Source organism: Triticum urartu, chromosome 3A (genome assembly GCF_056163025.1).
Source record: "Triticum urartu cultivar PI428250 chromosome 3A, HENAU_Tu73, whole genome shotgun sequence".
NCBI lineage: Eukaryota > Viridiplantae > Streptophyta > Magnoliopsida > Poales > Poaceae > Triticum > Triticum urartu.
This window is the reverse complement of record NC_141875.1, coordinates 176,862,221-176,887,704: the sequence shown is the minus strand read 5'-3', so window position 1 is coordinate 176,887,704 and position 25,484 is coordinate 176,862,221. Positions and strand designations below refer to the sequence as shown.

Here is a 25,484-nt window from a genome sequence, read left to right as displayed (position 1 = left end):
GTGTTAGATAGGTTGCAATTTCTACTGTGGTACGATGTGTTAACGTTTAGTGAATGTAAAATAATATGTCTCTATGTTTTGCACTATTTACATTTCATAATTAGTAGTGTGCAGTACTATAATTAATAAATATTAGTATATGTGAAATTAAAGCAGACCTGATAAAGTGGAAAATTGCAGTTTTACACAACAGCGAAGAGTTACATTTCGAAACCTAGTTATGTGGCGTTGTGTAAAAATTGTATATTATGATATGTCAAATCAAAGGATGCGTGGTACTGTGAAAAGCAGGAACTGACCTCACAAGGATGCGTGGTACAGACGCATGTGAGTAAATGAGAAAGCTGACCCACTTGTTAGAATCCAATGACCAGTGGGGGATATAAGAGTGCGGAAGGAACACACTCATTTCAGAGCAAAATGTTGCAGCCGGGTAATTCATCTGGATCTGCAAGCTCTAGGTCTTCTAGAAGGGTGTACAAGTCAGTTAGAGATGGTAGAAGCTTGGATCCACCAGAGCTGAGGTGTGCTTGCAAGGTTGAGGCAAGGAAGATGATGTCTCGCACCACACGGAATCCAGATCGAGAGTACCTTTCATGTGGAAGCACTGTAAGTTGATTGGTCATCTTTACTGATTTTTGGATCTTGGCAGAAATCTAATTATCATCTCGCACCTAATATATTTAAGAGCATCCAGGAAGATGTAGCATTTGGATTTGGAGAGATATATTAATGGAGTACGTTGAGGAAATGATGGATTATTGTGGAGCGCCAATTAAGGAGATGCTTGATGATGCAAACAGAAAGCTTGCTGATCAAGCTAGATTAATTAATTCCCTGAGGTTGAAGATTGAACAAGATTCTAGTGACAGAGAGCAGCAGCTGGGAGAGGTCATAGGTTGTATAAAAAAGCTTGAAGGATCAGTGAGAATGTTGAAGATGTTCATATGGGGAACAATCTTTTTGGTATCAACTTGGTTAGCAATTGGAGGATCTGCTTCAAGTCTGGTGACTATACTGTTAGTTGTAACTTTAATTTATCTGGTTGTAGGGTAACTTTGAAAACCTATCCGTGTGAACCAATATGTAATGTTATTCTATAATGATGTATGAATATCTAGTTAAGCTTGCTTTTGTCATTGAAATCAAATTTGGAAAGAGATGTCTGGAATGAAATTTGGAAAGAGATGTCTGTAATGAAATCTGTAGAGCATAGTAAAAAAAATTGAAATATGTAGCGATAGCTCGTTTGTATTGGTATATCATTTGTATTAATTGAAATCAAATTTGGAAAGAGATTATTGTATTGGTATATCGTTTCTATTACTTGAAATCAAATTTTGAAAGAAAAGTATGGAATGAAATATGTAACAAGAAAGTTACAAAATAAGTTTAATTTTCAATGAAACGAGTAACATACATAATTGGTATGCCAACACAAGTATGTGATGTCTCATTTCACATAGCAGATAAACACAGAATAAGTATCTTAGTGTGACATTTGAAAGATACGTTCAGACAAAAGTTAATTGTGAGCACCCAAAGTAATTTCTTCTTATGATTTGGATAAATGTTTGTACTTGATAGTATTTGATTGATAGCTATGATACTGAATTGAAGTATGATAAATAATATGATCTATAGCAGAAATATAAACACTTTGAAAGACAATAAGAAGTTTAGCTGTGAGCCCAAATTTTGCTGTGAGCAAGAAGAACAAGCATACAAGTTATTTTATTCATATGATGTGGAACAATCTTTGGACTTAAGAGTACGTTTTAGAAATATATTATATAGAATTTAAGAATGATAGAGACTGTGAGTGCAATATATACTGTTAGTAGAGGAAATATGAGATACATAAAGTGATTAGAAGACAGCAAGAAGTTGTGCTGTCATTTCCTTACATACTGGCAATACAAACATTGGTTATAAAGCAGGGAATAACCTTAATAGTTTAAAAGTACCATACATAACGACGATTGCACGGAATGAACATTGTTCATTTCAGATGAAACTAGTACATCATATGAAATAACTTGCAGTACGTAGCAAAGGCTACATAGGCAACAACGCGGTGGAGGAATCAGTCTGTTGTTGTCTTCACGGCGGATGCTATCTTCTTAATCTCAGGCCTCCTTGGATTGAGATCATTGAAGCGGTGGTAAACAAGGATATAGCATATTTCCTTCCTGAAGACATCCATTGCCCACTGTAAGGAAGCAAGGAAGAGTTAATAGTGGATGAACTTGTACATAGGAAGTTGTGATGTTAAACAAAATTGTGAGAACATTGTTGTGTGTTCAATAGTAAACCTTGTAATTTCCAATGAGCTCTTTGCCATTGTGACACAGAAGGACTTTAAGAACCCAAAAACTACAGTCATCACTGCCATAATAATAATTATTAGTATTTCATTATATTACTGAAGTATATAACAAAAGATGTAGCATACATACTTGTTTGTTTGTTTTCCAGTAGAACAATACTTCATTGGGAAATCAGTAAATGCGAAAGCACTCTTGTGGAGACAATCATTCAATGATTTTTGGAGATTGCTGGCCTGCAATTTGTTGAGAAAGGTCGTGAATGCAAATTATTTATGTGAGAAATTTCAGGTACTGTATTGAACATTTATCAGAATTAGGAAATCTGAAATAGAACTAGTAATAGAATGACCTACCATGTTCTCCAACATAACCCTGTGCTGGTGTTCACCTTCTTTGACTTCTAAGTTAGAGTCATAAATTTCAATTGTGTTTTGCGTGAGGTTAATGACAGCCAGAATCCAATGGTTGTCTGATAGTGTAGGCAGAAATAGCTTGAAAAAAGTACAAATTTGTTTATTAGTAACATGTACTTACATAAGAAAGTAAAAATGTAGATGGTGAAAGATTACCTGCTCAACATTTTGAAGTGGCAACTTTCTAAGCTTCTTGCAGAGATATGCATGGTTGCATTTATTTCCTTTTTTTAGCAATTCGGTCTAAATAAGAATGCAGAGTTGTTAGATAACAAGAATGGAATGAAAATTATGCGTAATAAAAGTAAAGAGTGCTTACTATAATAGTCTGGTCCAATATAATCTTGGTCTTTGATCCCCAATCATACATAAGTGCCACGGACAGTAACCACATCATATTTTTGCACATCTTTCCTTTTGGCATTAGGCATTATACTAACTCTCTTTCTGTTACAGAAGCTGGACCTATCCTTATCTTGGTACCACCTGTGTCATTATCGTTGCGTCGTCGTGTCTTACGTAAACCTCGGAACTTGCTACAGGCGACAAGAGTATTGTACAGGTCGTTCAACTTCTTCACCGGATATTGCTTCTTCTTTATGAGCTCAGATATACCTTCGACGATCTCCTCTTTCTTCTGATAACGCTGTTTTCTCATCTTCATAGAAGGATTTATGCTACCAGCATAATCAAAACATTCTCCATCTGGTAATGGCTCAGCAAGCTTAGAGATGTGGTCACAATCAATTGTTTTAGGAGATGAAGGTTCATCGGCTATGTGAACTATCTCTATATCTCTGAAGCTGTGTCCTGATATTTGAATATTTACAAGTCAGATAATTATTACTATACTAAGTCATGTAAAATATAAATACATTATTTAAGTGAGAACAATTGTTGGTTGTATTAACTTACTAGGAGTTAAATAAGAAGTATGAGAGTCTGGATCTTGCTTGCCCACTTTAGATATATCATCATCTTTGGTGCACTCAGAACTTACTCGGGCAGATGAATTGTCGGAAGGATGTTCTTGGGATTCATCTTGTTTTTTTGCAGTTATATCCATTTGGGCAACGTTTGCAACATCTTCTTGTGTAGACTGACAAGATGATGATTCTATGTCTCCTGCAGTGCACTGAGTCTGTATTTCTGCTAATGCAAGAGTTTGTTCTAAGTTTTCACTGAGCACTTCATTGATAGCAAGACTTAGTGATTCGTTGTTATCATTTGCAGGTGCTGGATTCGGTGTCATACATAGAATCATTTCCACACATTTGTCTAGTATTTTTTTATCAGAATCTTGCAGTGCTGAGGATTCCTTTGGTGAGGTTTGACCAATTTGCAATGTGATATCTGAGGGTACAGTGCTTGGTTTTGGCATATCATCAGGTAAGTTAGAAGGGTCTATCTGCAAAACATCCAAACTGGAGGAGCTATGGTCGGGCAGAACAGAAGTTTCCAAAACAATAGGCTTCAAAACAATAGGCTGATTATCTTCAATTCTTGAGACTTCCTGGAGCGTAGATGCAGCATTATGTTGGGTAGTATGAATAGTAGCACCCGCTGGTACATTCATCCTATCATATTCCCTGGTCATCTGACTGACTGACATAATTGATACATCACCTACTATTTGTATGGATAAAGGTGGGGAAGAAATATTTGGAACATCTTTTGAAGTGGAATCAGTATCAGCAATTTCAATCTTTCGTCGATAGAATATCAATTTTGCCGACATCAAGATTTTCCAAATGATCATTCGATTGTTTCTGAATGCCATCTTCAAGTGTCGTCTTGTCTGTATGTTGTAGTTGAACAACATCTGATGCAGGATTGTGTGGGAAACTATGATTCTTGGTAGCTTTCTGTGCATCAGAAACATCTATTTGAGATGAAGGTTTTGTTGTTTTTGGATCAATGAAGGCAATATCTTGAATTCCATCAGCAGTTGGTGCCGTAGTAACGGTATTACCTACTTCATGCAAAACATCTTTGGATGAATCCTGTTGTGGATGTTGAACAACAAATGCATTACTCTCTGGCTGATCCCCTTGGTTGCCATGTCCAAGCACATTATGAGCACTGGTAACAGGTAGAAGAAAAGCACTATCCGCTTGACCATCAGTACCAACAAACTTCATTATTGATGAATCTTCACTTGGCATGTTGCTTCTCTCAGTTTGAACAGAATGTGACTGGACTTGGTCTACAACAATGTTGGGAATAACAATTGCAGTTGTGGGAACGATGACTGCAGAGACTAATTCTGGGGGATGTGTAGAAGCAGAATTATTTGATGACGGTACCACATTGGCAACAGAAGTCTCTTGTCTTTCTAAGGCGGTTGTTGTGGTAGTCAATTCTTTAGAAGAAGGCTCGTACTGAGTAATCTGAGCAAGCATTGGCGAAGCAGGATGGAAGTTGTCAGCTTCGACACCTTCAATGTTCACAAAATTGGTTCCTGGTTCTGATTCATGAGTACCAATTTCTAGAGTTTCATTCATGAAGGTTGGAGATGCCGGTGTTCCGGCTGTCAACTGCTGGATGACATCAACATGAGTGCTAGTTTCGTGAACCAGTTGAGCAGACCGGGAAGAATTGAGAACAGCTTCATCTAGATTAGAGTGACATGGACTTTGTGTTCCTACAGTTCGTTTCGTCAAAGTTGCATCATCATTGTGTAGAGAACTTCCTGGACATGCATCATCAATCATCGGCAACATAGCCTTCTGAATCTCTTCCTGGACCAAGGCTGCCATTTCCTTGGTTTTCTTAATTTGAAGCTGTTGCAGTTTGTTTTGAAGCTTTCGTTCAGACACAGTTATCAACCTTTGTCGATCGGCTGTGTACTGGTCTTCAAGAATCTTTATTCGTTTGATCAAATTCTGCAAGTTGGACAGAGACTAATTCATGAATATATCAATGAAAAATAATGAACTAGTGTAACACAGATTTAAGAAATCACCTCATCTGTAGGTTGATGTGACAGGCGCTTTTTAGAAACTTGTACTACTTGTGGACGAAGTTTATATTGTACTACTTGTGGACGAAGTTTATATTTCTCCTGGCCAGGTACAGTACTTATATTAGCTGTTACTGGTGGGGTGGAATGTGTAGATTTTTCGTGATCATCAAGATCATCATTATGGTCTTCTGCAGTAGGGAACATTGCTAACTTTTCATCGTCCTGCAATAGAATACATGAAGATTCAGTTAATAAGTTAAAGGAAATAGGTAAAATGAAGAGTATTAATAACTACATGATTTGTATACCAGTAAGCTCTCAAACAACTTGCAATGGTCTTGTGTCTTCTTTTTTCCAGTATGATCTATTTGTTCCAGTACTGCTGAACCCACATATTTAATCCTTGGGTAACCCAGAGGTATTTTGACTAAATGTGATTGAAGTAGATCCACATATATGAGCTGCAATAATTAGACAGAATATAAATAGGGTTTATTAGTACCACAATGATGTGAATGTGTAGTGGAAGCATAGTATGTGCAATTTTTTAAAGGTTTAGCTTACATGTAGAATATGTACACATCCACCGACATTCAAGTTGGGCACTTTGTTTTTCCTTGATTCACGGATTGCCTCGATAAGGTACTCAGCAGCAAAACGACACCAATTCATACGAGGGATGTCGCTCAAGTCCTTCAAAGCTCCTAGCAGGTAACTTCTATTAATTTGGTAACCAGTCGTCGGAGCTAAGTAGGCGCAAAGAATGACTTGCATGAAACACAAGCAAAACTTGTCCTTGTCTTTCTCCTCTTTGTACGTTAACATCTTGTCTGTCGCTTCCTTGAGTGATTCTCCTCTTCCGGCCGTAGCAGACTTGAATTCAGTTTTACCTCTGAAAGGTTTGTCACGAACCCTACCTGGACGGGGCATTGGAACTGCTTTGTCAAGAGCAGGTAACTTCAACAGGTTTTCAACAACTTGTACTATAGAAACCTTCCTGTTTCTGAATACTAGACACTTGCTGTCGCAGTCTACTCTTTTCATCAGCCATATAGTTAGCTTTCTGGGTAACTTGCACTCAATCATGTGAATGAGTGATCCAAATCCCAATTCTTCTATCCATTGTAGCTATTCTGGACATAGTTTTTTTATAATGGCGCGTATCTTGTTTGGATCACATTTCCAGTTGATTGTCTACATGCATGTTCGGGGGAAGCAGAAGGTTAGTGCTGCCATCAATAATTACATTTTAAAGCGATGCAAACATCTAGTGTACTAAGTAAATACCTGCTTAACTTCGGGGGAAGCTGCTCTCTTAAGTTTCTTCGGAGATCTTCTACGGCTATTCCTGGTTGATTTTGATTGAGAGGAAACATCAGTATCACTCATGTCGACGCTACAGCTTTCATCAGAGTTAGTTGTCTCAAAGGTTGGAGATTTCCGGCGACGGCGTGCAGAATTAGTCATCTGTAAAATTAAAAATTCGAAATTTAGAACCAGCATAGGTAGAAATAATAAAGTGGTCAAGAGGAAATTCAGTTATCAGTAACTTTAACATTTTAGATTCTTTGGAGCTGAATGTACTTACAACCTGTGGACTTATGAAACCCCTAGGTTACGTACGGATGTAGCAGTTTAGTATGGATTTTAGTCAAATTTGAACACTATATCTAACATTTCAGTACCCACTGTGTACCCTTAACATAAATTATAAGCCATCTTATTTGAAAAAAAGTCTGCAGTCTGTACTTAAAAAATGTATTTCAATAAAAATTGAAATCATGTAGAATAGCCATATCACAAGCACGTTGAGATATAGTTTCTTTAACCTATTTCAATACAAATTGGAATCATGTAGAATAACAATTGAAATCCTGCAGAATAGCCATTTCACTAACAAATTTAAGGTTCTTATTTCAATAAAAATTGAAATCATGCAGCCATTTCACTTGCACGTTCAGATATAGTTTCTGTACCTTATTTCAATACAGATTGGAATAATGTACAATAGCCATTTAACTAACAATTTGCACGATCTTATTTCAATAAAAATTGAATCATGCACACAGAGTGTACCCTTCAAACGAATTAAGGGAACTAGAAATCATATTTCAATCACAGTTTCTGTAACAAATAACTATCTCACTTTGAACATCTCATTACTAATGAGCTACCGCTTTTTCTAGTTTACACATGGGGATCTAGGGTTAGAGAACCAAAGCATTTATCAACTACGGAATATAGGTTTAGAGGTCGCGGGTTTCTACATATCTAACCAAAATAAGCTAAATGTAGAAACTCTAAATGAAGATGAGCAGCAGGAATTATGAGTAAATGAAGATGGATATCTAACCTTTACGAACTAATGAGGGCGGCGGAAGTAGGTCAGTCGGAGGGGAAGAAAAGCGACAGGTGAGCCGCCAAAATACGCGGGCCGGCGGCCGAGGCGACGGGGAAGAAATCAACAGTTCAGCCGCGAAGAACGCGGCCAGGCGGCGGATGAATCATGGAAACCGATGGAAGAAGAAGATAGGTTTGCGGGGGGTGGGTGAGGACTAGGGGGGTAAAGAAAAGGAGTTAATAATAAATGGGGCCAACCATTGATAGGACGTAATGATCAATACAGCGGCCCGGGCAGATGAATACACTCATATACAAACGTGTGGACCATCGAAAAGCACGAATCGCAAACAATGCCAACGGTGGATGCCGCTCCGGCACATATCCCCTCCGGTAAAAAGAGGTTTGCGCTGTTCCCAATTATACATGAGTACATGACCATCTCACGCTCTCGCCGCCGGCGCCGTCACGTCACTGGTCGAGCTGGTGGTGGTGGAGCAGCCGAACAGGCTGCGTACGTACGTGACGCCCGCGGGTCACCATTTGCCGCCGCACGTCGCCGTCGGTCCCGGGCCACCCGCAACAGCAGCAAATAAAAAGAAGGCGGCGATCCTTCCGCGAGCGCAGGTACGTTTCGTGCGCGATTGATCGCTGTGGGAGTAGTGATGAGACGCCGACGGCGAAACCCAATTAACACGAGCACCGCGGTCTGTCCATGATCGATCGCCTCGCACGCTAGCTCCCCGTGGAAAATCCTCGATCGGGGCACGTCGTTTTCGCATGGCCTCGAAAAAGCTAGCTGGACGCCGTGACAACGCATGCATTGGCGCATTGCAGTAACATTTCCGTGGCTGGCTGGACGTACGGCCGTGGAGTATTTCGGACAACTCCCCATATATCCCCGGCCGGTGTGTACAGCGGTGGGAGGGAGCACGGGGTCTGATATAGCGATATCTGCCTCTCTGCTCTACTCTCTCTGCCTGTGCGTCGTCCACCCATGACCATGGCCATAGGATTGCACGTAAATATAACAACAGTAGTAGCAAAGACAGGCTATGCAGCAGAATAAAATTAACCAAAAGCAGTAACATGCTACACTACTCTAATGCAAGCAGTAGAGAGAAGGAATAGGCGATATCGGGTTGATCGGGGGGGGGGGGGGGGGGGATCGGGGGGGGGGGGAGGCTTGCCTGGTTGTTCTGGCAAGAAGGAGTTGTCGTCGATGTAGTCGATCACGAGGGGTATCGGCAGCGGTCTCGGGGTTTACCGAAAAGAAGTAACAGAAGGGGAACAAAATAAATAACAGAGCAATCAAAGCATCAATATAACGAGGCAATATGTGGTGCCAGGGGTGATCTAACGCAGGGATAGGTGATACCGGGGAAGTGGGAAAACTTCCGGTGAAGTATTCTAGGTGTTTCGCCTTTTCGGACAGACAGACCGAAGGGGGGCAGTTGCAAGTTTGCTATACTAGGGACGTGCGGTGGACGAACGGATTGCGTATTTGGATTCGTCTCGTCGTTCTGAACAACTTTGATATATAAAGTTTTTCCATCGGAGTTACGGATGAATTTCTGCGAATTTCCGAAGATTTAAACAGTTATTTGAAATTCCTGAAAATTGGCTAAGTCCAAGAATTGTTCAGTTTTTAAACTCCACTTAGCTGTTTTTCAAAGGCTATAACTATTAATCTGCCCATCCTATAGATTAGTGCCGTATATCAATATTGACCACCTTCCTGATATCTACAAGATGGTAACAATTGCATCACTGTTAAGAGTTCATTTGCTTAATCAAAACTTTGCTTGAAAAGTGCCACTTGTTAATTCCAAAAACTGTTAACATATACGAACATAGGATTTTGTGATTTTCACAGGATTTAATCCATGCCTTATTTGAATTTGGTCCGATGGGGTAACTTGGAGCTTCTCAAGTGTACTACCTTCCCATATTATTTTTACTCCTGTTAACAGTCGTTTAGCAGTAGATTAGGGGCTGCCTAGGGGGTTAGTCAATGTAGAATTAGAAAAGCTAGATCTCCATGGCCATAGCCAGGCAGCAGCCGGCATAGCAAGCAGCAGTAGCAGTACGGGGCACGCGGAGGTGATAGCGGTAGCGGCTCTAGGCAGCAGCATAGCAGCGGTAGCAAGCAGACAACATGAAGCGGCAGGCACGCGTGCAACGGGCAGCAGTAGCAGCAAGCATCAGCGCAGCTGCGCAGCGGCATGCACACAAGCTGGGCGCGGGGCGCGCCGCTGCACGGCGTGCGCGTGGGCGCGGCCAAACACAGGCGGCCACCAGGGCACGCGGCGAGCGCGGCCAGAGGCGCAGCAGCACGCGCACAGGAGCGAGCGCGTGGACGACGCGGGGCGGAGCAGCGGACAGCGGCGTGTGCAGGGCAGGTGCGGGTTGCGGTCGGCGGCCTACGGTGAGCAGCGGCATTAACACGAGCTAAGTGGAACGGAAACGACGCCGGCGACCACTTCCCACGGCGCCGACGGTGGTCCATCGCGAAACTAGCTACAGAGAGAGCAACCAAAACCAAGAGATAGAGGAGGGGGTGCGCGGGCTCACCTCGAGGTCAGGGGAAAACTCAGGGGATCCAGGGGTTGTTGGAGTCGTGGGGATCGACGACGGGGCAGAGGTCGCATCCGATGAAGGGCATCGACGCGGACGGCGTCCCAGGTGCACCACGGCCTCGATCCAGTGGCGGAGACGAATGAGACGACCATGCCGGAGCTCCTGGACATCGCGGTACGACGTATGGTGGTCGGTGGACACGTGGACGAGCAGCAGCGGCGACGGCCATCTCTCGGGCGACAGGAAAAACAACAAGGGCGAGTGAGAGGGGAGAGGGGAATGAACTAGGGTTCGCAGGGGCGTTCGCGACGCCGGCCTTATACATCAGGGGGGCGTGGGATGGTCAACGCGTGGCAATCCAAGCCATGGACGTGCTTGGGTCGCCGTTCCTGATGAACAGAGGAAGAGGACGTGGAGGTTTGGTGGTCCGGCCTTAGACTGTGGCCACTAGGGCCCAATAGCACAATGATGTTTTCTCTTTTCTAATTCTTATTTTGAATTTTCTTCACTGTTTGCATTTATTTTAGCTAGTAATTGATTTTTTCTCAATATGAAACTTGACACAAAATACAGGGAAATATTCTGGGTTGGCACAAAAAGTTTGGGGGCAATTAGAATTGTGTAAGCATTTTTAGAAATTGAGAAGGTTGGATAAATGGCTGCTGGTCCACTTAATTAAATTCCAGGGGCATTTTGGTAATCCAAATGAGGTTGGTTTCGCCATGAAAATTACTCAGTGGATATTTGAAATATTATGAGCATTTTTGTCCTAGTGTTTTTTTAGAGTACGCCAATAGCGTACCTTAACTTTATAGAAGAAGAGGGCAATGGTCACACAAGAATTACAAGAATGGAAGAATCAAACACATTCAGCTGCGCATCAAGGGCGAGCACTCGCGATGTCCACGTCGGATTTGCTACGGGACAAATGGTTCGCTTCATCGAGAAGAAAGAGAGAAAGAATTGGCCAGCGGCCCAAACCCCAGTCCCCACCCCCTATTCCTCTCCCTCTCTCTTTCCCTCATCTGCCGCCGCCACCGGCGCCCTCCGCGCAGCAGCCGCCGCCACCACTGGCACCCAGGTGTGGCGCTGCTCTTCCCCACGGACCTGACGGCAAGGCGGCGACAAGAGCATCGGAGCCACTTTTGGCCTCCCCACGCTGGCCTGCGATCTCCGCCCCCCGCTTTGCCTCCTCCACCACCGGCTCCTAGCGAGGCGGGAACGAAGCCACCATCGCCCTCCCAGGTCCTCTTCCCATCCCTCTGGCCCCCTCCCTCCCTGATTCGTCTTCTTTCCACCACTCTCGTTCGTCAGTTGCCACTCTCTCCTGCCTCCCCTAGCGCCCTCGATTCGGAGGCAACAGAGGATAGCCCACGGGCGAGCTCGAGCTGGAGGCAGTGCTGCATTGACATATCCAACCATCCTATATGTCCACTTTTGGTCCATTATTTGTCTACACCAGTCATTTGATGAATTGCTATAAGAAACTGTATGAAGTGTTTTGCTGTATGTTTGAAGCAGGTAAGGCATGATGTAGCTATACTTTTGAAAATCACTCATGATTGTCCTGAGTCCCTGGCAATGAATCATGTGGTGATGCAAATTTCTGATGTCCCTGCCATTCACACTGACAAAAGCTTGTTGGAGTGTCTTCAACCTTGTCGATGTTCAGTGAGCGAAAGTAAGCATAAATTGCCTTCTTTTAATCCCCACACCTTCTAGCCCCTTCAGATTATGCTCTCTTTACTAGGTTTCTAAATTTGCTAGATTATTTTCTCTATCCTCGGATGCTTAATCTTGGTAATTCGCTCAGCGCCAGTGCTAATCAACTCAAACAATTTAGAATAGCGAGCTTTCCGTGTTTTCCCTTTTGTTTTCTGTGTGCAAGGTGTATGCAGATCTATTGGAGTTCATACAATGCAACATTTAGAGATTAATTAGTAGTTTCCTTTGTTCTTATACTTGCAGATCTGGATTCTTGCATTCTCGTGCATACCACCTTGCAGAATTGAACACTGATTCCCGGGCTCCACTTCAGATCTATTATATGGATGCAGAACATATGCCAAGATGTTTACAGTATTGTGGTTGCGCCATAGAAGTCTTTCTTGCTGTGAACCTAATTTGGAATCCAGTGTTTCTGTCTCTATTTGCTTGTTCTGAATTCGAGAGTCTTTTGAATCCAGTGCGGTTTCAGTACTACTAGGTGTGAGGAGGAGGAGGTTAGCCTTGATAGCCAGGTGGTACCTCGGAAGGACACCTTTCGGTATTTGGGGTCAATGTTGCAGGAGGATGGGGGTATTGATGAAGATGTGAACCATCGAATCAAAGCCGGATGGATGAAGTGGCGCCAAGCTTCTGGCATTCTCTGTGACAAGAGAGTGCCACAAAAGCTAAAAGGCAAGTTCTACAAGACGACGGTTCGACCCGCAATGTTGTATGGCGCGGAGTGTTGGCCGACTAAAAGGCGACATGTTCAACAGTTAGGTGTGGCGGAGATGCGTATGTTGAGATGGATGTGTGGCCACACGAGGAAGGATCGAGTCCGGAATGATGATATACGAGATAGAGTTGGGGTAGCACCAATTGAGGAGAAGCTTGTCCAACATCGTCTGAGATGGTTTGGGCATATTCAGCGCAGGCCTCCAGAAGCTCCAGTGCATAGCGGACGGCTAAAGCGTGCGGAGAATGTCAAGAGAGGGCGGGGTAGACCGAATTTGACATGGGAGGAGTCCGTTAAGAGAGACCTGAAGGATTGGAGTATCACCAAAGAGCTAGCTATGGACAGGGGTGCGTGAAAGCTTGCTATCCATGTGCCAGAGCCATGAGTTGGTTGCGAAATCTTATGGGTTTCACCTCTAGCCTACCCCAACTTATTTGGGACTAAAGGCTTTGTTGTTGTTGTTGTTGATCAATCATTTAAAGCAGCGATTACATACTTATCTAGAAAGTGGTACTCTCCTTCTGCCTTATTTTGGAGGAACATAAGGCAAGTTTCTATTAATACCCTCCAACTAATGGCAAGAAGTTTGATCAGTTTTATAAACTCCCTATATTTCTAGCTCCAGACCATGATTTTCTGTGCTCATATTTTTTATGTATTGCTTATTAGTCATACATACATTCTACTCACTAGGGTTTGATCTTTTCTTCCCTTATATGAATGAAAGGCCAGATCGAATTGGGATGACTTTCTCCACGTCATTAAGGATCTTCTATTACCAAGCATGGATCATCTTCTTTTGATAATTGGTAATGTTTGCACTTCGCAGTAAATTGGGCATATTCACTGGTTCTTCCTCCTACAATGATGCATGTACAAATTTTAATAATTCTGTATGCTGGCCAGTAAACTTCCAGTGTTTATTTTCTCAGACTTCTCACTAGCTTATGGTGTCTGTTACATTGAAGCGGTTTGAGAAAGCAAGCAAATCGTTCGAGCCTACGTATTTATATGGTGTGGAGAAGGTAAGGTTCTTGGCTTATCGATATGATCTGGTCATTTTTATTGATGCGGGACTACTTAATGAACTTCCTAGCTCTGGCAGTGACAGCAAGAAAATAAGCTTCTTTGACCAGGTTTGTCTTCTGTTGTATCCTTGAAATATTTCACGACATACGTTGAATGGATGATAGATCTCATACTTGCAAGGGATATTTACTAACAAACTACCAAAAATATATAGTTGCTTTATTGTGACAAGTTTTTATATAAAAGGCACATGTGAGCTTGGTTAGTAGTTTTCTGTTGGAAGTCCATGGGATTTCATATGCACAAGTAGATGTATTGTTTCTTTCATATGCATGAACTATCCAGAATACTGGATTATTCTCTTTGTTTCAAGTTTTCTTTTGGAGACTAAATCCATGGTGAACAATTGGGATTATATATAACTGAAATAGGTTTGATTCGCAAACACTGAAGCATGTTTGGTTTCAAATGTGTCTTTGCTCGGTGCAGGTCTTACAAAGAAGTTTTGAAAGTAGGCTTGAATCCACCAAGATCTCAATGGAGCTCGAACATTGATGTAACTTGTCTCTTGATATAATGTGAGACGAATATCAAATCTTAAATTGTAGTGCAAGCATGTATCATCTACTATGTGGTAGAAATAATGATGAGAGGATGTCTACTGTGCTTCTTTTATGTTGCAATGGAACTTCTATTTCTATCTATGTACTCCAGATAGCCTCCACTGTACCTATCACTTGTGACCGAGGACAATTCCATGTGTACTAAAATTGCTTGTTCTATCACTTAGATTTGTGTTCCGTGCCACCTTAATCTTCTACCTATGCAATCTCAGCAGCTTCTCATGTATGAATAATTACTTGCATATACTGTTTAGATGGTGCGGCGCTTTTTCTATCTAACGGAAAATCATGTATATGTAACCAACAAGAACAAATTATCTCCTGGAAGAAACTTTTTTCTTACCTATAGTTGTTTTGTTTATAGAAATAATGCATTTCCCATTTGTTGTAACAAACATTTTTATTTTTTGGTATGCATGGTTTCAGCCTTTGGTGCTCAATTCTGTAAATTGATAATTCACATAATATATAGAAATTTTCGTAAAAAGCTTTCAGATGTTTTTATAAATCTTAAACCTACTATCCTCTGTTGATTGCTCTGCGGTGTATTACTGATTTTGCATGTTGCAGGGAGCAGGAACCGACGCTGTCTAGGAGGTAGTCGGAGAGGGGTTTATCTGCGTGTTTGCTTTGTTTCGTGATGGCTACCATGAGGTGATTTTGATTGCACTGGATGTTAATTATTGCTTAGGTTGTGCTCCTGCTCCTCTTTGCTAATATGTGCTCTTTTTTCACAGGTTGGTGTTAAGTGAGCACGAAGTTGTCATCATTCGTGAATCGTCTGTTTCGTCTTCGTTTCGTCCAGGTTGACCTTCATCCGTCGTCAAGGTAGGATTCCTCATGTGTTCATCCATATATATAAAGCACACTCATGGTGTCGTGGCTCGTGCGTGACCTACCACTGGAGGTACACAAAGTTCCTCAGCCTGAATCGAGATGCCACTGCTGAACAATTGGCTCATGACACCCTTGTCTGTGAGATTTCTGGATGTCTTTGATTATTGAGATTTCTTAAAGCTTTGTTCTGCCTGTGTATAGAACACATGAAGTGAGAGTCTTTGATCAAGAAGTAGGCTATTCTGCAGGACAAGAGGCTGCCTGAATGGTAAGAAATTCAGATCAATCTCAGTGTCAGTCACTCGTATATATATTTTCCATTAAACTGTCTAATTACTCAATTGATCAGTGACTAATTGCAGAAGAATTTTGGATAGTATTAGTGCTCGGCAATTGGTATTAGCAGGCTGGCGAGCGCAGATTTCAGCCTCTTTGTTGAGGCTTGCGGTGGTTAGTCTGGGATGAGCTCTAGGGCTGGGTCGTTTCATATCTGTCCTTTTCTTTGATTTCTTTTTGGTTCCTGCTCTGTAAGGTGATTCTCGGCTGAAATTACCATTGAAGGTAATTATGATCTACCACAATTATCAATCCATATTTTAACTTGGAGTTGAACACCTGCACAACAGTATAAAGTTTCAACGTTCTGGCTGTAATAGGATATATCAGGGCATTTTGAAAAGCCAATCCATTATCATGGTACCATGGAACAAACAAATAGTTACCTCACTTTTTGGTCTTTTCATGAAAGCTTTGGGTTGGGACGTGTGTTGCATCCAAGTTGTATTGCTTCATTGATTATCATCTCAGTTTTGAAGTGTGTAACTTAATGTGTGGGAATTAAACAACATGTGTTCAAAATGATTGCTGGTCAATCTAGCATGAAATTGTGTGTAACTTAACATTATAGTTACATCACTGGTCTTTTATTTTGGACTTGTCCAACAGTTGTTATCAACCTACATCCTGCTACTGTGATGTTTTTAGCTCATGTTGTATACTGGTAATTTGATTGCTCTGATATTGTTTCAGGACAAACAACCCCGTAGAGCTTGCGGCTGTAGGTGTATCTATTGTCGTGTATAGTAAGTTTTTGAGTCTGAACATTTTCCGCTGCAAACGCTGGGGAGTGTCTCAATTATCGAAAACATGAAAGTATGTTGCTAAATGGGTTATATTTGCTTTCTGTAGCCAGCATATGAAAAATGTATAAAAGAACTAAGCATTATTTCTTATGGAATGGCATATTGTTATTCATATGTGTATTATTGACTTGCCAAATTATTGATCTCCTATAGTATGATCAGATCAATATGAAGAGTGTGGCTTCTATTTTTGTTAACATACCCTCATATTAAACTATTGTCGAGTGTTTATATTGGTTAGTGGTAACATCTACCTGATGGTTAGGTGGCTATTTGATCAAAGCAGGAACTCTAAAGTCTGTAGACAGCCTATGTGCGCAGAGAAACGTCTCAAGAGGCGCGCCATGGGCGCGCCCCTACCCCTAGTAACTTCCAAAGAGAGACGCACACCCTAGCACACCCAACTAGCTAGCCTATGCCTACGCTCTCACAAAACGAATCGTATCCTCCTCCACCCAAACCCGCCAGTCTCCAATCTTTGAGCTCCGCAATAATGGCAAGTGCCAACTCTGACGCAGTCCTCTGCTGGTTGATCCGGTGAAAGACTCTGGCGTTGCGCTGCTTCCAAAGAGCCCAAATGGTCGCTATGATCACTGTGTCAAAACCGCGCTTGTGACCTTTCCTGAAGTTAGTCCTCGTGGTTAGCCACCACTCCAGGAAGGTGTCTACCGGTCTAGGGGTAGTGCCCCTCAAGCTCAATGCCTCGAATATGTAGTGCCACACTTCCCTGGCATAGACGCACAAAATGAGAATGTGCTCCGCATTGTCTTCATCTTGAAGTCACGTGAAACAAAGGGGACAAAGCATTCTGGAGACCATGCCTAGCTCTTCTGTCCAATGTCCAGATCCTATGTTGCACTGCCAACCACACGAAGATTTTACACTTCAGGATAGCCCAACTTCTCCAAATGCAAGTGGCGTAGGGGGGCCTCTCAGCACCCTGGCAAAGCCGAATATAGGTGGATTTTGCAGTATAAGATCCGGATGGGTCTGCCGGCCAAGAGAAAAGGTCGTCTTTGGAGGGATCACGATTGATCGTACTTATCGCAAGGTTGAGGTGCAAGAGTTGCATGTGGCCAACAAAGTTTACCTCACCGCTGATATCAAGTAACCATCTCCCCTCCAGTAAGCCTTCCTCGACCGTGCGACGATTGATCGTGCGGGTGTCCACTTGAGCATGAATGAGCGGTGCAATGCCCTTAATCGCAAAGCCATGAATCCATCTGTCTCTCCAAAACAAGATCTTTCTACCCTTCCCCGCCGGGATGTGCACCATGTCGTCGAACACCTCCCGGGCCTCTCTGTCCACCGCCATGGGTAAACCTAGCCATGGTCTGTCAGGATCCGTCCTTCGTAGCCACTCCCACCGAACTCTCAGGGCCAGCCCTTGTAGCTGAAGATTGCGAACACCCAAACCGCCAAGCCAAGTAGGTTTGCAAACCAAGTTCCAGGCAACAAGGCATTGACCTCTGTTCACTTTATCTTTGCCTGCCCAAAAGAATGATCGCATCCATTGGTCAATCTCTTCAAAAACCCAGACCGGAGCCTCGGTAACCATAAAATAATGTATAGGTTTGGCCGCGATCACGGACTTAACTAGCACCAATCGACCTGGGCGGTGTATCAGCCCCCTTTGCCAAGACGGGGCGAAACTCTTGGCTTGATCTAACATGGGCTGCCAATCGGCCCCCGAAAGCTGCTTTATAGCCAATTGAAGTCCAAGGTATTTGCATGGGAAGTTGCCCAATCGACAATGCAGGATGGACTCCACCCGGTCTCTATCGCTATTGTCCCCATGGATCATGATGGCCATTGACTTTTGATAGTTGATCCTTAGACTTGAAGCCTCACCAAACACCTGTAACACGGTCCTAACAAACCTGAGGTCCAACGCTTGGGGCTTTATGAACATGACTACGTCGTCAGCGTAGATTGACACCGACTGGTGGGCGGCGATGCCCAGGAACTTTCCAATGACACCTATCTAGCTCGCCGCAGACCAGAGTGCAGCCCCAAATCTGCTTACTCTAGCAAGTTTGTTATTAAAAAGTACATGCAACTTTAGTACATGCCCAAGTTACACATAATGTTTTTGATTTGTAAAAAAGAGAAAATCTCCAAGCAATACCGAACAACGTTGGACTAATATGAGTACAGGTTAATAGATCTGAAGCATTTGGTTACTGGAACCTGACTCTGGTCCCTTTTATTTTTGTTACTTAATTATCTTGATCAGCGGACATCACACCTTCTTTTGTTTTTCATGATCGCAGAAGCTTAATACTTGAGCTATCTAGAAAAAACACTAAAACTACTTGTGAATCCAGTGTATCTATATCAAGATATAGGTTAATAGATGTGAAGCTAATAGAACCTGACTATTGGTTGCTTTTATTTTAGTTACTTAATTAGGTTGAGCAGCTGCAGAACACCTTTTGTTTCATGATTGCGGAAGCTTAAGTTGTTGAGCTATCTTCTAGAAAAAAGCACTAAAACTACTTGCTAATCCAGTGCATCTCTATCAAGATAAATCATTACTGCATCTACATTTTTGCCATATTGTGCACCATTATATGAATTGTTTCATAAAACAAAGTAGAAATTAACACAGGAAACATCTGGCACTAAGCCATCTTGGTGCATAACACAAAATCAGGGGCTTCTATCTACCGGTCAATGATGGGTCAGATTTCATGGGCTTCTATCTACTGACCAATTCAGAAACGAATTGTTCCATAAAACAAAGTAGAAATTGACACAGGAAACATATGATGCTAAGCCATCTTGGTGCATAACACAAAATCAGGGGCTTCTTCTGGCCAATACATAGTTGGGTCAGATTTCAGGGGCTTTTATCTACTGGCCAATTCAGAAACAATAAACTAAACAAGAGCAATCAGAAGTGGCAGCAATCAGAAACGTAAACTGAATCAGAGGCTTCTATCAACTGATTATATTTAGGGGATGCATACCTCTGGTGAAGCATGTTCGGATGGCAGATGTTGTTCCTCTGGTGAACTCAGCGGAGGCTACATTGTACGGCTTGACGGATGTTCTTCTTCAGCCGGCAAACTCGGCGGAGCTCGATGGAGATTCTGGTGACGCAACCTGATAGAGATTCTGGTCGAGGCTACTTCCTTCTTATGGCAGCCAAGTTGCTTCATGGCTTTGTGCTGGAGAAGGACACGGACTCTAACTTTGATCCAAATCCAACTTCGATCCAAATCAGAGAGGGGAGGTTGGGGATTGAGGAGGCTATGGGTGACGCCGGAGAAGATTAAGGCCGGATGGGGAGGGGAAGGAGAAAAGGGCGGCGGATGGTGGCCGGATAAGAAGACTGTCCACCGCCGGCGGTGGCACCATTACGGATCGAAGAGAGCACGCATCAAAGAAGGAGCCCGTGCGTTTTCCCGATTAACCACTTTTAAAAGGACTGCGGGTCAAATCTATCAGACTACAGGGCCTGTTTTGCAACAACAAAATGTTATCTCAGGTTAGTAACTTATAAAGGGACTGCGGGTTTAGTTATCAAAATGTACAGTGACTTTTTCGCAAAAAGACTACAACGGTGAACTCGACAGACTCAACCCGTACTTTATTCTTAGGGAGAGATTGCCAACGTCCTATGTTATCGGTTGGATCCACGTCCATGAATGAGATCTTTCTTGCGTAAACAAAAGAGCGTCAATTATTCAAAGCCCTCGTGCCCAGGACCTTAAGGTTGTGACTATGTCACACGGTGGGCATCAGCAGGCTAGGTAATTAACTGATGTTGCACTAATTAAACTACTTAGTGAATTGCTAATTTTCCTCCAAGCTTGTGGGTAGGTACAATAGAAACAGGTGCATAGCTAATTTCCCTCCAATCTTGTGGGTATAGTAGAAACAGGAATGAGTACCTACATGAAAATGAATAGGGAACTAATATTAGCTAATGAATAGGGAACTAATATTAGCTATATGTATTAAGGGTATGTGTCCACTTCATCATCTTGTTTTGTTTATTAGTCTCTGCACAGGGAAAGAACAATTATTTCCGAAAACAAGGAAGGAAATCACAAGAAAATTAACAAGATAGTTATCATTGTACTAAGAGAATCTGATTAAAAGTTTCTCCGCTGGAGAAGAAGAGCTTTGTTTAGACTCAACTTCGGCCAAGGAGTGTGGAAGGGGGATTCCTACAGGCAGTCGGCTCTGATACCAACTTGTGACGCCCCCGATTCAACCGTACACTAATCATACACGCAAACGTGTACGATCAAGATCAGGGACCCACGGGAAGGTATCACAACACAACTCTACAAATAAAAATAAGTCATACAAGCAGCATATTACAAGCCAGGGGCCTCGAGGGCTCGAATACAAGAGCTCGATCATAGACGAGTCAGCGGAAGCAACAATATCTGAGTACAGACATAAGTTAAACAAGTTTGCCTTAAGAAGGCTAGCACAAACTGGGATACAGATCGAAAGAGGCGCAGGCCTCCTGCCTGGGATCCTCCTAACTACTCCTGGTCGTCGTCAGCGGGCAGCACGTAGTAGTAGGCACCTCCGGTGTAGTAGGAGTCGTCGTCGACGGTGGCGTCTGGATCCTGGGCTCCAACATCTGGTTGCGACAACCAGGTAGAAGGGATAGGGGGAAAAGAGGGAGAAAGCAACCGTGAGTACTCATCCAAAGTACTCGCAAGCAAGGAGCTACACTACATATGCATGGGTAAATGTGTAAAGGGCCATATCGGTGGACTGAACTGCAGAAAGCCAGAATAAGAGGGGGATAGCTAATCCTGTCGAAGACTACGCTTCTGGCCACCTCCATCTTGCAGCATGTAGAAGAGAGTAGACTGAAGTCCTCCAAGTAGCATCGCATAGCATAACCCTAACCGATGATCCTCCCCTCGTCGCCCTGTGAGAGAGCGATCACCGATTGTATCTGGCACTTGGAGGGGTGTGTTTTATTAAGTATCCGGTTCTAGTTGTCATAAGGTCAAGGTACAACTCCAAGTCGTCCTGTTACCGAAGATCACGGCTATTCGAATAGATTAACTTCCCTGCAGGGGTGCACCACATAACCCAACACGCTCGATCCCATTTGGCCGGACACACTTTTCTGGGTCATGCCCGGCCTCGGAAGATCAACACGTCGCAGCCCCACCTAGACCAACAGAGAGGTCAGCACGCCAGTCTAAACCTAAGCGCCCAGGGGTCTGGGCCCATCGCCCTTAGCACACCTGCACGTTGCGTGGGCGGCCGGAAGCAGACCTAGCCTAGTAGGCGTTCCAGTCCAATCCAGCGCGCGCCGCTCCGTTGCTGACGTCACGAAGGCTTCGGCTGATACCACGACGTCGAGTGCCCATAACTGTCCCCGTGTAGATGGTTAGTGCGTATAGGCCAGTAGCCAGACTCAGATCAAATACCAAGATCTCGTTAAACGTGTTAAGTATCTGCGAACGCCGACCAGGGCCAGGCCCACCTCTCTCCTAGGTGGTCTCAACCTGCCCTGTCACTCCGCCTCAAAGTAACAGTCGGGGGTCGTCGGGAACCCAGGCCCACCTCTACCGGGATGGAGCCACCTGCCCCTTCAGCCCCCAACTCCGAACAGTACCACAGGTAATGTAACTGTGTAAAGTATATAGTATATGCCCGTGATCACCACCCGAAGTGATCACGGCCCAGTAGTATAGCATGGCAGACGGACAAGAGTGTAGGGCCACTGATGGAACACTAGCATCCTATACTAAGCAGTAGGATAGCAGGTAATGGTAACAACAGTAGTAGCAAGTATAGGCTATGCATCAGGATAGGAATAACGGAAAGCAGCAACATGCTACACTACTCTAATGCAAGCAGTATAGAGAAGAGTAGGCGATATCTGGTGATCAAAGGGGGGGGCTTGCCTGGTTGCTCTGGCAAGAGAGAGGGGTCGTCAACACCGTAGTCGTACTGGGTAGCAGCGGCGTCGGTCTCGGTGTCTAGCGAGAGAAGAGGGGGAAGAAACAATAAATATAATGCAAGCATATGCATAGTGATGCATGACATGACAAGTAACGGCGTTAGAGGTGCCCTAACGCGGTAGTAGGTGATACCGGTGAAGGGGGATGACATCCGGGAAAGTATCCCCGGTGTTTCGTGTTTTCGGGCAGAGGAGCCGGAGGGGGAAAGTTGCGAGTTCGATAGGTTAGGGGGGTGTGGCAGACGAACGCGTTGCTTATCCGAAATCGTCTCGTCGTTCTGAGCAACTTTCATGTTGAAAATATTTTCATCCGAGGTACGGTTTATTTTATATTAATTTTAAAAGATTTAAATCATTTTTAAGATTAATTTAAATATTTTAAGTCAACATTATCCAAAACAGTGTTTGCTGACGTCATCATGACATCAGCAGGATATCAGCAGTCAACAGAGGTGTTGACTGGGTCGCTGACGTGTGGGACCCACTGGTCATTGACTGTTTAGCCTAATCAGTGTTTAACTAATCTAACTACTGTTTAATTAAAATAATTAGTTAGTTAGGTTAATCTAATTATGATTAATTAACTTAATTAATTCCTTAATTAAATAATTAATTTAATTATTATTATTATTATTATTTTAATTATTTTTATTCTTAATTCTCTTCTTTTTTTTAAACGTTCTATGGGGTGGGGCCCCCCGTCATAGGCACAGGGGCCTTAGCGGGTTCGGGCGCTACGGGCGGGTCGGGCGTTGCGGCGCCCGACTGGGCGCTCGCCCAAATCGCCGGGGCGAGGAGGGCCGGGGCAAGGCCGTGACCGTGGGCGTCCGACAGGGCGCGGCGTCGCCCGAACGGGCACGCCGGCGAGCAAAGGCCCGAGGCGACGGCGGGTCGCGGGCGTTGGCTTGGCCGCGGCCGAAGCGGAGCAGAGGGGGGGAAGCAGGGGCGCCACGGGGGGCGGCGTGGCCGCGGCAGCGGCAAGTGCGGATGCGCGCGGGTGAGCAGGGGGAAGGGGGGAAGGCCCGGCGAGCGGTGGGCAGCGGCAGCAGAGCAGAAGCGGGGGCGGCGCGGGGCAAGGTCGCGGTGGGCAACGGTAGCAGCGCTGCGGTGCGCGGCGAGCACGAGGCCACGGCATGGGGCGGCGAGCGGACCGGAGCGTGAGCTCCGGCACGCGGGCGCAGCCGAGCTGCGCGGCCGGCGAACGGAGAGAGAGGAGGGGCGCAGCGACAGGGGAAGGAGGAGGGCGGAGGCCGTGGCCTCACCGGGCTTTGTAGGGTCAAAGCAGCGGGCTCGGGGAAGGTCGGGGAGGCGACGGGGACGAGCGTGCGTAGGGAGGGCAGTCTGGCGGGGGAGGGGGCTCCGGGCACCGGCGTCGGCGTGCGGGGGCGAGGGGATCGGGAGTTCCCGATCCAGTTCCAGGGGGGAGGAGTGGTGCGAGTGGGGTGGGGGTGAGCTAGGGTTTTGGTTGTGGGGGGGATAAGGGAGGCGTGGGGGAGGCCGGTTGGGCCTGCGGTCGAATGGGCCGGCCTGCTGGGCCGAAGCCCAGTGGGGGCCTTTCTCTTTCTTTTTTTGTTTTCTGTTTGTTTTTTTCCTTTGTATTTTCTTTTATTATTTCTTTTCTGTTTTAATTCATTTAAAAGCATTTAGGCATTTTATAAAAATGTGTTTACTTCACTATAATTACCGATGCAATAATAGATATAGCCCGAACATTTTATTTTAATATTTGAAAACTTTTGTCGTTTGACTTAATTAGGATTTAAATTTGAAACGGTTTTGAATTAACCCGAAATTAATTACAGTGACAGAGGTGACGTGTCACCATTAACGTGAGATCACTCTAGCGTGATTATCCGGGCGTTACAAATCTCCTCCACTACAAGAAATCTCGTCCCGAGATTTAGGAGGTAGAAGAAAACAGTGCAGGGTATTCATCGCGAAGACGATCCTCGCGTTCCAGGTGGCTTCGTCTTCAGAGTGATTCGACCACTGGACCTTGAGGAACTTGATCGCCTTCTGACGGGTGCGGCGTTCAGCTTGGTCGAGAATGCGGACCGGATGCTCTTTATAGGAGAGGTCCTGTTGCAATTCGAGCACTTCATGGTCCACTGCTCGGATTGGGTCCTTGAAGCAGCGTCGAAGTTGCGACACGTGGAACACATCGTGAACCTGAGAAAGGTTTGACGGAAGCTCCAGTTGATATGCCACTTTTCCACGCTTTTCGAGAATAGTGAAAGGACCAGTATAGCGGGGAGCTAACTTTCCTTTGATCCCGAAGCGGTGTGCACCCTTCATTGGTGTAACTCGAAGATAAGCCTTTTCGCCAGGTTGATAGACCATGTCTTGGTGATGACGGTCATACTGACTTTTCTGACGTGACTGAGCAGTCTTGAGATTCTCGCGAATAATGCAAACTTGTTCTTCGGCCTGTTGGATAATATCCGGACCGAAGAGTGGACATTCCCCAGTTTCTGACCAGTTCAGAGGGGTTCGACACTTTCGTCCATATAGCACTTCGAAGGGGGACATCTTCAGACTAGCTTGATAGCTATTATTATAAGAGAACTCGGCATATGGAAGAGATTCCTCCCATTTCTTGCTGAATGAGATTACACAAGCTCGAAGCATGTCTTCGAGAACTTGGTTGACACGTTCAACTTGCCCTTGTGACTGCGGATGAAACGCAGTACTGAAAGATAAGTGAGTCCCCATAGCTTCTTTGAAACTTGCCCAGAATCTTGAAGTGAATAAGCTGCCACGGTCCAAACTGATAACCAGTGGAATACCGTGAAGTGAAACAATTCTGGACATGTAGAGAGTAGCAAGCTGACT

General features: G+C 44.2%; 2 protein-coding genes across 3 annotated transcripts; one reads left to right on the top strand and one right to left on the bottom strand.

The window, feature by feature from the left end:
- Window positions 1-420: 420 nt before the first annotated feature.
- On the top strand, window positions 421-1,056 carry LOC147979099 (uncharacterized). Its single transcript, XM_087516705.1, has 2 exons — window positions 421-609; window positions 691-1,056. Exons 1-2 carry the CDS (start codon window positions 421-423, stop codon window positions 1,054-1,056), a joined length of 555 nt encoding a protein of 184 aa, XP_087372831.1.
- A 796-nt stretch (window positions 1,057-1,852) lies between these two features.
- Window positions 1,853-20,128, bottom strand: LOC125543397 (uncharacterized). Of its 2 annotated transcripts, none has more exons than XM_048706724.2 (12): window positions 19,675-20,128; window positions 6,996-7,175; window positions 6,273-6,902; window positions 6,017-6,169; window positions 5,709-5,930; window positions 3,659-5,628; window positions 3,063-3,553; window positions 2,900-2,986; window positions 2,684-2,821; window positions 2,460-2,563; window positions 2,316-2,388; window positions 1,853-2,212 (listed from the first exon to the last, which is right to left on the bottom strand). In XM_048706724.2, exons 3-6 carry the CDS (start codon window positions 6,792-6,794, stop codon window positions 4,444-4,446), a joined length of 2,082 nt encoding a protein of 693 aa, XP_048562681.2. In that variant the 5' UTR covers window positions 6,795-6,902; window positions 6,996-7,175; window positions 19,675-20,128; the 3' UTR covers window positions 1,853-2,212; window positions 2,316-2,388; window positions 2,460-2,563; window positions 2,684-2,821; window positions 2,900-2,986; window positions 3,063-3,553; window positions 3,659-4,443. The 2 variants fall into 2 exon arrangements, with proteins under 2 accessions (XP_048562681.2, XP_048562682.2); XM_048706725.2 differs by lacking the exon at window positions 19,675-20,128 and adding an exon at window positions 8,062-9,133.
- Window positions 20,129-25,484: the final 5,356 nt, after the last annotated feature.